At 44.8% G+C, this 15036-nt stretch overlaps 1 protein-coding gene across 1 annotated transcript in view; it reads right to left on the reverse strand.

The window, feature by feature from the left end:
* The window catches only part of HOMER2 (homer scaffold protein 2), a 72388-nt gene that overhangs the window by 33701 nt on the left and 23651 nt on the right, over nucleotides 1-15036 (reverse strand). The window contains exons 2-3 of the mRNA XM_081831891.1: nucleotides 8551-8617; nucleotides 2921-3077 (exon numbers count right to left, since the gene is read on the reverse strand). Of these exons, the coding sequence (XP_081688017.1) occupies nucleotides 2921-3077; nucleotides 8551-8617 (224 nt within the window). The remainder of the gene's footprint in view (nucleotides 1-2920; nucleotides 3078-8550; nucleotides 8618-15036) is intronic.

Below are 15036 nucleotides of genomic sequence, written 5' to 3' on the forward strand. Positions count from 1 at the left end.
CCTGGGTGGCTCAGTTGGTTAAGCGACTGCCTTCGGCTCAGGTCATGATCCTGGAGTCCTGGGATCGAGTCCCGCATCGGGCTCCCTGCTCGGCGAGGAGCCTGCTTCTCCCTCTAACCCTCCCCCCTCTCATGTACTCTCTATCTCTCTCATTCTCGCTCTCTCAAATAAATAAATAAATCTTTAAAAAAAAAAAAAAGAAAGTAACTAAAAGCTTTGAGCAAATGAAAAAGTGCTCAACATCCCTCCTCATCAGCAAAATGCAAATTGAAACCACAATGAGGTAGCACACCTCACACCTGTCAGAAGGGCCACTACTAAAAAGACAAGAGGGGCACCTGGGTGGCTCAGTCCGTTAAGCACCTGACTCTTAGTTTCGGCTCAGGTCATGATCTCAGGGTCGTGGGATGGAGCCCCATGTTGGGCTCCGTGCTCAGTGGGGAGTCTGCTTGGGATTCTCCTCCTCTGCCCCCACCCCCACCCCACTCATGCACTTGCTCTAATAAATAAATCTTAAAAAAAAAAAAAGATGGGAAATAACAGGTGTTGGCGAGGATATGGAGAAAAGGGGACCCTCGTGCACTGTTGGTGGGAAGGTAAATTGGTGCAGCTACTGTAGAAAACAGTATGGAGTTTCCTCAAAAAATTAAAACTAGAACTACCCTATGATCCGGTAATCCACTACTAGGTCTTTACCCAAAGAAAACAAAAACACTAATTCAAAAAGAGATGCACCCCTATGTTTATTGAGCATTATTTACAGTAGCCAAAGTATGTATGTATGGGAAGCAACCCAAGTGCGCATCCACCCACAGATGAATGGATAAAGTGCATGTGCATAAATGCACAATGGAATATCACTCAGGCATAAAGAAGAATGAGATCTCACCATCTGCGACAACATGGATGGACCTAGAGGGTATTATCTAAGTAAAATAAGTCAGACAAAGGCAAATACCATATGATTTCACTCATATGTGGAATCTGAAAGACGAACAAAAAACAGAGAACAAACTGATGGCTGTCAGAGGGGAGGCAGGTGGGAGGGATGGCTGAAATATATAAGGGCCATTAGGAGGTACAAACTTACAGTTATAAGATAAATAAATAAGTCATGGGTATGAAAAGTACAGCATAGGGAATATAGTCAATAATATTGTAAAAATGTTTGGTGACAGATGGTGGCTACACTTACGATGAGCACTGGGTGAGGTAGAGAATTGCTGAATACACTGTGCACCTGAAGCTAATATAACACTGCATGTTAATTATACTTCAATTAAAAAAAAAGACTTTCAGGACAAGTTACGGTCTTAAAACAAAACATTAGGCATAAATGTGAGGTACTTCAAAAGCAGGCTCACTGACCAGCTAAAAAGGGAATGAATTTGTGCTTTTCCTTTTCTTTTTTAAGCCCAAATTGATACGGAATGAAAATGGGGAGGTGGTTTGGGGGGCAAATAGGGGAATTTAGCTTCAGATACCCTGAAGTTCATTTTCTTTTTTTGTAAGTGACTTTGTTTATTTATCTAATTATTTTAAGTAAACTACCTTCAAAATGGGGCTTGAACTCACGATCCCAATATTAGGAGTCACACACTCCACCAACTGTGGGGCCAGGCGCCCCAGATACACTGAATTTCAGGTGACGGCAGATAATGTAAATTGTAAAACTGTCCAGCTGGATGAACACCAATTAAAGACAGAAAATAAATTATACAGCATCAAATCTACTTTCTCTTTTTTTGTTGTTAACTTGGTGATCCTTCTGTTGATATCCCTTCTTTATTCTGCCCCCAGAGCAACGTGACAAAAATATCAAGGAAGGGGCGCCTGGGTGGCTCAGTCGTTAAGCGTCTGCCTTTGGCTCAGGTCATGATCCCAGGGTCCTGGGATCGAGCCCCGCATCGGTCTCCCTGCTTGGCGGGAAGCCTGCTTCTCCCTCTCCCACTCCCCCTGCTCGTGTTCCCTCTCTCGCTCTCTCTGTCAAATAAATAAATAAAATCTTTAAAAAAAAAATATCAAGGAAGACAGCAGAATAATACAAGTACCTGGGAAAAAATGTATTTCAACAAATTCTCCAAAATCTCTTAATCAAATTTGATTTCCAGGAATAATAACATCAAAACCAGACTAGATATAATACCCAGTGCTGGGAGGAGTATAATACTCCGGCATTCTCATGCACGCTGGATAAACGGACTCTTCAGGGAGCAACTGGGTCACATCCATCACATGCCATGAATAAACAGTTACTATCTCGGCCTACAGTGTTCCTTCCAGGAATCGATCCTAAGGAAATACCCAAAAGAAAGCAATAGGTATGTGATGAATGAATGGGAGTATTTGTTGTATAAAGATGCTCATTACCTAGAACAGGAAAAAACTGGAAGCCACTGACAAATGCAACCATGAGGGGAGAGATTAAGGACATTATAGGCCCTCAGTGGAACAGTTACACAGGCATTAAAATACTAGTTACAAAGACAACGTGGTAACAGGGAAATCTTTTTTTTTCCCATTTGCCGTAATTTTAAATGAAAAAAAAAAAAAGCGGGGTGTGTGATCATACCAACCAACGTCATGATTATAAGAGTAACATTTGTGTTAAAGTGGCAGGATTTGGGTACATCCTTTCCCCTCCACTTTGAAACCTATCGTACTGATTTTTTTTCGAAGATTTTATTTGAAAGAGAGAGAGAGTGAGCGGGAGGGAGAGGGCCAGAGAATCTGAAGCAGACTCTGCACCGAGCGCAGAGCCTGACGCGGGGCTCGATCCCAGGACCCTGAGATCGTGACCTGAGCTGAAACCAAGAGTCAGACGCTTAACGGACTGAGCCACCTGGGCGCCCCTGTATCATACGGCTCTTGATGAGAAGGCGGTGACTGGGAATGTTAACCTCAGCCTCTGGGGTGGTACCTTGGCTCCATCCACGCTGATGATGCGATAGCTATTCCTGGTGACATCGTAGAAGTAGGAAACGGTGACTGCCTGCTTGCTCGCAGGGACCCAGTTCTTCTTGGTGCTGGGGTCGATCTGGAAGACATGTGCCCGCGTAGTGAAGATGGGCTGTTCTCTGCGGGAGGAGAGAAGGGTGCATGAGCCGACAGAACAGGACTTCATGTATCATTTATGACTTCTCGCCCCACCCCCTGCTGTCCCCAAAGATCTTAATAGCTTATTGGGAGAGATACATATGCATGAGGACAATTAAAATAAGAAAAAGGGAAAGAAGAGACTCCAGCACAGGAGTTACGGACACCCAATCCACCCGGGCTACGGGCAACTGGCATAATGAGCGATTTGCTCTAAATGCTGCCCTTCGTCCAGTGTCCTCGCGTCCTGTCGAGCATCCTGGTCCTGTTCTGACATCCTGCTGGCATTCTCGGGATTTTGCGATGCATTTATTTTGGAGGATTCTGCCACAATTTTAGGATTTTGCAATCCATTTGCAACTTCATAATTATATGTCTAGTAAGTACTTCTCAAATTCACAGCATTTTACCCAGGACGCATTCGTTTGTCATTGACCGAGCCTTAAAGTTTTATGTTTCCAACTTATAAACCTTTTGAGGTTTAGGAGTTTAATTCGGGAAATCCATCTCTTTTAGCTATTCTTGCCTCTGTATGGTTGTTGCTCTTTTGCTCCACACGCCTGTAAATTTCTTAATGTGATTGTGAACCAAATGGGCACACTAACCAGGTTTCTTCTGGAAAGCGGAGAATTATTTCTATCTTGACAATAAGCATCAAGAAATAAGGCAGATGGATAAAAAACTGAAACAGATTACAGTGCATTTCACACTCTAAGGTATCTACCTCACAAAGGAACATAAGATGAAACACAAAACTGTTACAAAATAGACTTAATTTTAAAGAAAGGGTCTTCAGGCAAACTGGCTCAAAAATCCTTCAACTGTTCCAAATATGATAACATGGTGGGGGGGAAGCCCCCAGGATGTAAAAGTGGCCCCATCGTTCACGAAATGCTACAGATTTAATAAGCATTTATTAGAGATAAAAACAAAACCAAAAGGTAACTCAGACAAATTAAAAGTTTTAAAATCCTTACGATGTCAAAAGGGGTGACATAAAAGAAGAGGACACCCATGTGGATAGGAAAAAAAAAAAATCAAAGGGAGAAAGTGAATTTTAAGTGTTCTGGTCTCTAGATGGAGTGGTTTTAGGCAAAGCAGTCTTTGAACCCGTTCTGCCTAGAGAAGGCTCATTACTGGAAAGAAAACTCTTTCTTAGGAGAGAAACTTCTTCCTAGAAAAGCAATTTACTATTTGAGCCTCATGCAAAGAATACTGAGTATCGCAATGAATATCAGCATCAAGCATCAATTGTGGCTGCAGACAAGTGCAGAAACCCTTTCATAACTACTCTTCCAGGAGACGAAAAGCCAAGGGCATGCTATTCGCGCTAACCCAATGAAGCAGGTTCAAGAGGCCAGCCTTCCAGAAGAACCAACAGAAGCATTCCTTGCCCCCGCTCCCCCCCACCCCCGAAACTTCCCTCCTAGGTCCCAGAACAGGACAAGGGCCTCTGGGGATGTGGATTACTAGGACGACTGTCTTCCCTTGAACGTGATTAGGTTCACCCACCCGCCCGATCCTAAACTGACACCCTTCCAGCCACAGGGTGACAGGGTGTAGAAACAAAAGGGACATTCTTTTTTTTTTTTTTTTTAAGACTTTATTCATTTATTTGAGAGAGAGAATGAGATAGAGAGACAGAGAGCATGAGAGGGAGGAGGGTCAGAGGGAGAAGCAGACTCCCCGCCGAGCAGGGAGCCCGATGCGGGACTCGATCCCGGGACTCCAGGATCGTGACCTGAGCCGAAGGCAGTCGCTCAACCAACTGAGCCACCCAGGCGCCCAACAAAAGGGACATTCTCACTGCGATTTCCAGCATCTGCTGTCACCAGGGGCCAGCCTGTGGGGGAGCGTGTGTGCACGTGACTGCAAGCTCTCCTAATCAAATCCACGTGGGGACGTCTGGCATCTGGATCCCCCAGCTGTGCTACCACGGGCCCAGGCATCACAGTTTGCTAATCATCTAAGTACAGCACCATAAAGGAAAACACTTGCTCACATGGAAGTCTCCTGCTGATGCAAGAGAAGGCACTGATTGAAAGGACAGTAACTACAGAAAAGATTTTGAGAGAAATTCTGCAATGTATACAAATATCGAATCATGCTGTGTACCTAAAACTAACATGATGTTATATGCCAATTATACCTCGATAAAAAAAAATAATAATTGCATTGTGCTGAAGTCTCTCTGCCTCTCTCCTACAGAGCACTAACAGGTGGGGCCCACGGGTCAGGCAGGAGCCCTCGCTGGGGAAGGGGCCTGGCTTTCACACCTGCCCTCACGTCCCCCACACTGAGCAAGAGGGATTGGGCCTGGGGTTTAGCGCCCTTAGACCAGTGTTTCCTAAACCTCTGATGGAAATTAGCTGGGGCACTTCATAAAAATACAAGTTTCTGGGCCCCAACCTACTCCCCCCACCTAGGAACTTGGCTCTCCACGGAGGGGCCTGGGGACCTCCGTTTTTAACAAAAGCTCCAGGTGATTTTGATCCTCAAAGAAGCTGGGGAGATACCCCCATGAGACATTATCAGATGATCTGGAAAAAAGATGGAAGAAGTGAGCCTATAGCCAGCATCTCTCCTCCAGAAAGACACAGCTAACTTTGAATGACTCCAGAACTTCCTCCCACAGCCTGAAGGGGACTACGGTGAAACCAAGAACAGGGTTTGGGGGTGCAAAGAGTGGGGAGGCGAAGTGCTCTGGGTAGAGACTGGGGGCGGGAAGCCTGTGTGGCCAAGCACAGACTTCAAGCACTCTGTGTCCCTGAGCCTTGCAGGAGAGAGGAAGTGAGGGAAGCGGAGGGACCAGAGATAGGGCAGGAAGGACAGGGAGACGAGAGACGGTAGAGCTTCCTGACCAGGGATAAGCAAAGGCCAAGAGTCATCTGCGTGGCATGACTCAGGTCAAGGTGAACATAGAGACATGAGGACACTCCATCTCCAAATCTGCCTGCTCGGCTCTGGGGATGGACCAAAGCTACGTGGATCACCCTGGGGACCCCAGCCCGAATGCAAGGATGTCCTTAGAGCACCGTGAGCCCAGCTGGCCACACCTTCAGGGGCTGCAGCCCGGGTCGCCAGGGTCAGGCCCCGTTACCCCTTCTGAGGACGAGTACCAAGGGAGACCAAAGACCCGCATTCCTCAGTCCTGGGCAAGCCAGGGCCAGTTCGATTACAGCTTTGTGCCCAGGAAACTGCTCATAATACTGAGATTTCCACATGAATAACCACATCTGAGGCCAGTGGGGCGTTCTAATTAATTCTTCTAAAATTAAAAAATCTAATGGTATTTAAAGAAAAGGGGGGGAAAATGATAAAAAAAAAAGGGCAGTAGTTAATATTTACTGACTACTTACCATCTGCCAGGTTTTACACATGACCTCTCCTTTAGGATCAGAAAGATCCTTTGGGGGAGGTGTACAGGTGGGGAAATGGGGGCTCAGAGAGGCCAAGGACCTGCCTTGGGTTACATAGTAAGTGGCAGATCCGGGATGTGAAAGCAGTTCCAAGTGACATGGTCACCCTCCCTCTTAATCATTATGCTACACTCTCTTTCTGAAATAATAGCTATAAGAGGCAGCTTTTGATGTTGTTCCCAATGACCCCCACCTCCTGGTAATTATGCCCTTTGCATGCAATCCTCTCCCCTTGAGCATGGTGGTGGTGGTGGAGGGACCTGTGACTTGCTTTAACCAAAAGAACATGGCAAAGGTGATGGGATGTCATTGTGCAAGTAAGTTACACAGGACTGTAATGTCTGCCTTGCTAGCAGATTCTCTGGACTCTCTTGATGGCTTTGATGGGGCATGTTGCCATGCTGGGGAGACCCACACTTGCAGGAACTGAGAGTGGCCTCTAGCCAAGAGCCAGAGGGATACTGAGGCCCTCCGCTCAACACCCCCTGGGGAACTGAAATTCTCCCAACAACCACTTGGAAACTTGGGGGTCAGATCTCTCCACGGTTGAGACCTCAGATGAGATCCCAGCCCTCGTTGACACCTTAATGATGCCTCATAAGAGACCCAGAAGCAGAGGATCCAGCTAAGCCATGCCCAGACTCTTGATCCAGAGAAAGTGTTTTGTTTTAAGCTGTTAAGTTTGTGGCGATTTATTACCCAGCAAAAGAGAACTAATACCTTGACCTTCATAGAAAGTTTACTATACCACAAATCCTTACATCGTGATGAACAAAATCAGAGAAGTCTATAAACCTCACACAAAATTCAGAAATGCAGACCCCAGCTCTGAGAGATCATCTTGCCTCACCTGAAAAAGCAAAAACGCTGGAACTAGGACACAGGAGTCAGTTCCTGTAAGTGTACAAATCAGTATAAATAGAAAAATTCAAGAGAAGCAGAACTTTCCAACCCAGGAGGCCGCCTTTCCCTCCCAGCAGGGAAAAGCTGAAGAGAGTGTGTATCAGAGAACAGAAACTACCTTCATACCCAATTTTATTCTCCTTTCTTTGGTGTTCGATGCTTAGGGAGTGTATTTCAAAAATACTCCCATTCCTTCTCCAGTGCTTTAAATAGAAAGCAGATGTTTCCAGATGGCAAAACGTTTCTTTAGGCAGACAATATAGCCTACTGTTCCCTCGCATAGTCTTTTTAGAGCTGAATAAACACCAATTGCTGCTCATTGAACACATTTTGGAACCTGACAGTAATTGTCCCCGAGAATAATTAGACACTCTGTGCAACATATGTATGTTTGGAATATGAAACCCACTCAGCAGAGACACTACTCCGGCTCGGAACAATTTCTGGCTCCGTGTAAGAGAATTCTGCAAAGAACTAGCTAGCATGATAACTTTTTGCAAGGAAAAAAAGAAAAATGATGTTTTAATTTATCATAATCCTTCACTTGCAATGGCAATGCTCAGCTCCAGGCTTGTTCTGCTATGAATCTGGTGAAACCTCACAATTCTTATTATTCCGACTTCTGTTTGACTTGAATGAAAACAAACCATCCAGACATTATTTTATAGCTATTTAAACAGTATTTCAGAGTCTCATAGGATGCCCTAACTAGTTTATCTACCTTGGGTCTTGAACCCCTCCAAACATCGATCACACAGCGCCAAGAGAAACGCTTGGCCCCAAGCTCGGTAGATGGTAAGGCAGGATCCACCCATCGCAAAGACCTTCCCTGGCTCCGTCCCCCATCAAACGCACTCCAGGTGTGTTAGAATGTTCCACCAGCCCGGACCACCTGGCCCTGCTCCTCACCAGAGGGTGCCCTGCTGTATTCCCGTCAGCACTTCCAAATCACCTGCATGTCCACATGCCCATGGGGCGTGCCCTGCCTTGAGCCTAAACATCCTCCCCCTTCGCTTGCTGGAAGACCTCCTGTTCGTCCTTCAAGTGTTGTCACAGCATCCTGAGATGTCTAATCTGCACCCTCGAGGACACAGGCCCTGGATTGTCACAGGGACCAGCAATGTGGGCTCACCTGGCTCCGAGCCCTTGCTCTGGATGGTTAATAAGGCCCTCAGCTGGCAGGGTCAAATCTCCAAAGCCTAGGACACAGAGAGGGTAAAGAAGGAGATAACGGACAAAAGGTCCCTCTGGTACATTCTCCATGCAAAGAATCTAACTCATGGCTGTACTGGGGCTCTCCTTTCATACCAATCCCCATAATAAATATAACATAGTAAAGTTATTGTTGCTTGCAGATAACATGATTGCACACCTACAACGCCCAAGAGAATCAACTGAAAAAGTGAACATGAGTAATAAAATTCAGTAAGATGACTAGTTACAAAATTAACAAAAAATAAAATCAACAGCCTTCCTATATACGCAAACAACCTCACAGGTGACATAATGGATTTTTAAAGATCCCATTGATAGCAGCAACCAAAAAGATGCCATTTCTAGAAATCTATTGAAGAAGTGTGCAAGATCTGCATTAAAAACATTAAGAATGTCTAAAGAAAAAAAAAGAATTTCTAAAGGCACAGAAAAGCAAGCTTTAATAAGACACATTCTGTTCTTATATTTAAGTCAATATAAAGATATCGAATACCCTTGGGGCGCCTGGGTGGCTCAGTCGGTTAAGCGTCTGCCTTTGGTTCAGGTCATGATCTCAGGGTCCTGGGATCGAGCCCCGCATCAGGCTCCCTCTCAGTGGGAAGTCTGCTCTCTCTCTCCCTCTCACTTTCTCTCTGTGTGCGCTCTCTCTTTCTTTCAAATAAATAAATACAGTATTTAAAAAAAAAGATGTCGAGTACCCCTAAATTAATACATACATTTGTCACAATATCAACAGGAATATCTTTAGAACTAGATAGGGCTATTCGTGTGGGAAACTCACCCTACGAAGATAGCCAAGAAAATTCTGAAAATGAAGAGCAATAAGATTTAGCCCTGTTAAATAATGAAATACTTAATTGTAGAGTTACAACACATGAAACAAGGAGATATTGAGCAAAGAGTAAATTAATGGAACAGAACAACAGAGTTAGAAACAGAAGCCCGAGGAATTAAGCCCATGATGTAGGTGGTACTGCTCATCCACGGGGGGCACAGGAGTCGCCCCACATACCATGTTACAACAAAGGGTTAGCAACTCTCCGGGGAAAGACTGCACTTACTGGACCCTAGCCAGAAGTCTGTCTCCTTGCCTGGTCTGAGCGCTGCCAAGTGGGTCACGGCGGACCCATTCTATTAAAGTTATTTCTGCCTGCCCCCAAACTTCCCAGATTAACACAACCAATAAACGGGAGATCTCGTGTAAGTCACATCTATCACAAACCCTCCATGGACTGGGGATTCCCTTTTCGGGTCACATTTACATCAGAAAATGGAATGAGGCAAGTGACCCTGATGAATGCTGATGGGCTTAATGACATTGCCTTAGATCCCAGAAGGCTTGACAGTTTCTCAGGAGCTCTCTGCACACATTCTCTGTGGGTCCTCCTGTGATGTGGGGTTGACCAAGTTCTGGGAATGGGTCACAGGCTGCAGGGCTGCCCCAGAAGGACCATCAGATCCACTTCCTTGTGCTTTGGGAAAGGGTCAGGAGTCTCTAAGAGGGGTGGTGGTCCCCAGCAGTGGGTGGGGATCCTGACAGTGAGGAGGGGAAGACAGAGTTCCAGAAAAGCAAAGCTGATATGGAAGGCAAATACTTGCATGGGGTCAGGTGGGGGGCTCCTCTGAGGACGAAAGATAAGAAAACAGATTATGGGAGGAAAAGACAAAGGGCAGAATCAAGAGAGAAAATAAAACAAAACTCACCAGGGTGACAACTTAAAAGGACATGAGGGAAGCTTCTGGAGTACCAGTGATGTTCTAATATTTTCATCTGGGTGATGCTTACATGGTTGTGTTCACTTTGCGAAAACTCACTGAGCTGTACACGTATAATTTATGTATGCACTTATCTGTATATGTGTTATAACTGAAAAAATTTCCTTTAAAGATATATCTTATGCAAAACCGACAAAAATGATGATACACCAGAAATAAATCTGGTTAAAGAACTGTTTTAAAAAAAAAAAAACCCACCTCTCTGAAAACCGTAAAACACTGATGAAAGAAATTGAAATTATCACAAAGAAATGGAAAGACATTCCATGCTAATGGACTGGAAGAACAAATATTGTTAAAATGTCTATATTATCTAAAGCAATGTATACATTTAATGCAATCCCTATCAGAATACCACCAGCATTTTTCACAGAGCTAGAACAAATAATCCTAAAATCTGTATGGAACCACAAAAGACCCCGAATAGCCAGAGGAATGTTGAAAAAGAAAAGCAAAGCCGGCAGCATCACAATTCCGGACTTCCAGCTCTATTACAAAGCTGTCATCATCAAGACAGTATGGTACTGGGAGAAAAACAGGCACATAGATCAATGGAACAGAATAGAGAGCCCAGAAATGGACCCTCAACTCTATGGTCAACTCATCTTCGACAAAGCAGGAAAGAATGTCCAATGGAACAAAGACAGTCTCTTCAACAAATAGTGTTGGGAAAACTGGATAGCCACATGCAAAAGAATGAAACTGGACCATTGTTCTCTTTTGCCACACACAAAAATAAACTGAAAATGGATTAAAGACCTAAATGTGAGACCCGAAACCATAAAAGTCCTAGAAGGGAGCACAGGCAGTAACTTCTCTGACATCAGCTGTAGCAACATTTCTCTAGATCTGTCTCCTGAGGCAAGGGAAACAAAAGCAAAAATAAACTGTTGGGACGACATCAAAATACAAAGCTTCTGCACAGCAAAGGAAATATTCAACAAAACTAAAAGGCAACCTACTGAATGGGAGAAGATATTTGCCCATGGCATATCTGATAAAGGGTTAGTATCCAAACTCTATGAAGAACTTATAAAAACTCACTACCCCCAAAATGAATAATCCAATCAACAAACGGGCAGAAGACATGAGCAGACATTTCTTCAAAGATGACATCCAGATGGCCAACAGACTCAACATCACTCATCATCAGGAAAATGTAAATCAAATAACAATGAGATACTACCTCGCACCTGTCAGAATGGCTAAAATCAACAACACAAGAAACAAAAGGCGTTGGTGAGGATGTGGAGAAGGGGGAACCCTCGTGTACTGTTGGTGGGAATGCAAACTGGTGCAGCCGCTCTGGAAAACAGTATGGAGGTTCCTCAAAAAATTAAAAATAGAACTATCCTATGACCCAGCAATCACTCTACTGGGTATTTACTCAAAGAACACAAAAACACTAATTCAAAGGGATACATGCACTCCCATGTTTATAGCAGCATTATTTACAATAGCCAAATTATGGAAACAGCCCAAGTGTCCACTGATTGATAAATGGATGGAGATGTGGTATATATACACAATGGAATATTACCCAGTTGTAAAAAAAAAAAAAAAGAATGAAATCTTGCCATTTGCAATGACAAGGATGGAGCTAGACAGTATTATGCTAAGTGAAATAAGTCAGTCGGAGATAGACAAATACCATATGATTTCACTCATATATGGAATTTAAGAAAACTAACAAAGAAAAAAAAAGAGATGAACCAAGAAACAGACTCTTAACTCTAGAGAACACACTGATGGTGACCAGAGGGGAGGTGGGCGGGGGATGGGGGAAACAGGTGATGGGGATGCAGGAGGGCACCTGTCCTGATGAGCACCGGGTGATGGATGGAAGTGCTGAATCACTATATAGTACACCTGAAGCTAATATTACACTGTATGTTAACTGGAATTTAAATAAAAACTTAAAAAAAAAGCCACCTCACCAGCAATATTGCAATGTCACCCCATCTTCATATAGCCCCCCTCTATCCCTGTCCAGAGCCTCTCTCCCTCCTCTACACACACATCCTCCTCCACCCCCACCACTCTTCTGGGTTTGGCAGGTGAGGGCGATGTGACTCTCCAGATGCAGCAGGTGTGTTTGGAGACAAGCCAGCACCAGAGAGGGGACAAGAGATGAGGCGGAAGGTGGGCCCACGCCGGATACCCATGGACTCTGAATGCCACACTAAGGAAATCAGTCTCTACCTTGGAAACTACCATCTCCCAACTGGGCTCCATGGAAAGTTTAAGTCAAAGCTATTTTCTCTTTAAATACATTCCAAGAAACACATATGTAGGAAAAATGTTAAACGCATCCGCACAGTTGTTTTCTTCATCATGTGGTATCACCTTTAAGAAATGGCATTCTCGGGGCACCTGGGTGGCTCAGTCGGTTAAACATCTGACTTCAGCTCCGGTCATGATCTCGGGGTCCTGGGATCGAGCCCATGTCAGGCTCTGTGCTCTGTGGGGAGCCTGCTTCTCCCTCTTCCTCTGCCCCCTCCCTCTGCTTGTGCTCACTCTCTCTCTCAAATAAATAAATAAAATCTTAAAAAGAAAAGAAAAGAAAAACAAATGGTATTCTCTACCCAAGACTGCTGGAAGTCACCTGGGGGCTGTCTGGAGCCGCCCACCAGTGTGTGATCTCCACACGCAAACTGGCCATCACCTCGATGGGCACCTTCTGCTCACAGTTCGTCTGTGGAAGGTATACGGTCTTAGGATTTTAACATTTATTCATGATTTTATTCCGTATGTGGCATATTGAGCATTTATGCCATCAAAACTCATTCCATCCAAATCTATGGTGAAAAAAAAGGGAGTTTTAAACAAAAAAGCAGAGTTTTATGATTCATGCACCGTGAACACCAAGCCAAGAATCAGAATACATCCAAGTGATGACTTCTAAAAAGCCAGGTGGCGGGCTGCCCAAGTCGTAACGATTAATGAGTCCCGGGACAGCTAATTCAGGAGAACACAAAATATTGCTGGAGGAGCGGTTTGTGCTCTTCCTTTTGCCATAACACATCTGTGCACAGGGTTTCATATTACACTTCAGTGAAAACAAAATATAGAAGATTGTATACCACACCTGAGATGAGAATATGACTTGGCAACATCTGCCCCGCAGACGTGATGTTCTTAAAGGACTGGAAAAATGATGCTCTCAATTTTAAATGCTGAGGGCTTTTGTATTCGTCTATAGTAAAAATGGGGAGAATGCACAGTGACTGCTAATGGGTTCCGGGTTTCTTGGAGGAGGGATCAAAATGTTCTAAAATTAGATTGTGTTGATGGTTGCACAAGTTCTGAATATTAAAAAAAAATCAATGAATTGCATATTTTATAAAACTGAGTTGTACCGGGGGCGCCTGGGTGGCTCAGTCGTTAAGCGTCTGCCTTCGGCTCAGGTCATGATCCCAGAGTCCTGGGATCGAGCCCCGCATCGGGCTCCCTGCTTGGCAGGAAGCCTGCTTCTCCCTCTCCCACTCCCCCTGCTTGTGTTCCCTCTCTCGCTGTGTCTCTCACTCTCTCTGTCAAATAAATAAATAAAAAATCTTTAAAAAAAACAAAAACAAAAACTGAGTTGTACTGTACCTGAGTTAAATCGCAATAAACGACTTTGGTGTTTGTTTTGCTTTGTTTTGTTCAAAGATCAAATGTGGATAAGAATAGGGAGAAAAAAGACACAGTGGCTGGGTTTTCGGGCTGGGGCAGTTGAGAGGAAGTCTGCATCGTGCTGAGCGCGCTTTGTCTACGGACCATCTAGCAGAGATGCTAGAAGGCAGACGGGATCCCTTTCTTGGGGTGACTACGTTGGGGAGCCCACTGGGTCGATGACACCACTCAGAGAGCCCACAGGGAGCAAGGAGGAGACAGACAACCGAGCCAGGGAGGCGCCCAGCACAGGGCGGGAAGAGGAGCAAGGAACAGTCCTGAAACTCAAGGAAGTCCTCAGGGTCACTCAGGCTGAAAACCAGGTGGCTTCAGATCCTATTGGAAGGCTACCATGTTGCTCTACCTTTTCTGGGAAGGGAAAACAAAGTGACAAGATAGCAGAACGATAGACTAACAAGATTTAACAGTCCTCCTTTGTCTCAGAGACATGAAGAAGTGGAGGGACTTCTCGAAGGGTCAGGGAGGAACAGGGTCAGGGCCCTGGAGTAGAGGAAGCTCGCCCTGCCTGTGTGACCTGGGGAAAGTCACCTCACTCTGAGTATCACCAGCCCAAGCGACTGTGTGCAAAATGCTTGTTATTAACAGCAACCTGTTAAAGGAACGTTATAATATGCTAATTATAGGCAGAGATGCCACTTCAGGGAAGACCATCCCTTTTCCACTTTAGACGCTCAACTCGCCCAGACGGAATCGAGCTGTCTCTCCTATGATCATCAACTTAAACAAAAAAATCTTCAAAAAGAGTAACTGTGTGGGGCACCTGGGTGGCTCAGTTGGTTAAGCGACTGCCTTCGGCTCAGGTCATGATCCTGGAGTCCCGGGATCGAGTCCCGCATCGGGCTCCCTGCTCGGCAGGGAGTCTGCTTCTCCCTCTGACCCTCCTCCCTCTCATGCTCTCTGTCTCTCATTCTCTCTCTCTCAAATAAATAAATAAAATCTTAAAAAAAAAAAA

Source organism: Leptonychotes weddellii, chromosome 9 (genome assembly GCF_054177405.1).
Source record: "Leptonychotes weddellii isolate Sample4059 chromosome 9, ASM5417740v2, whole genome shotgun sequence".
In the NCBI taxonomy this organism is placed as follows: domain Eukaryota; kingdom Metazoa; phylum Chordata; class Mammalia; order Carnivora; family Phocidae; genus Leptonychotes; species Leptonychotes weddellii.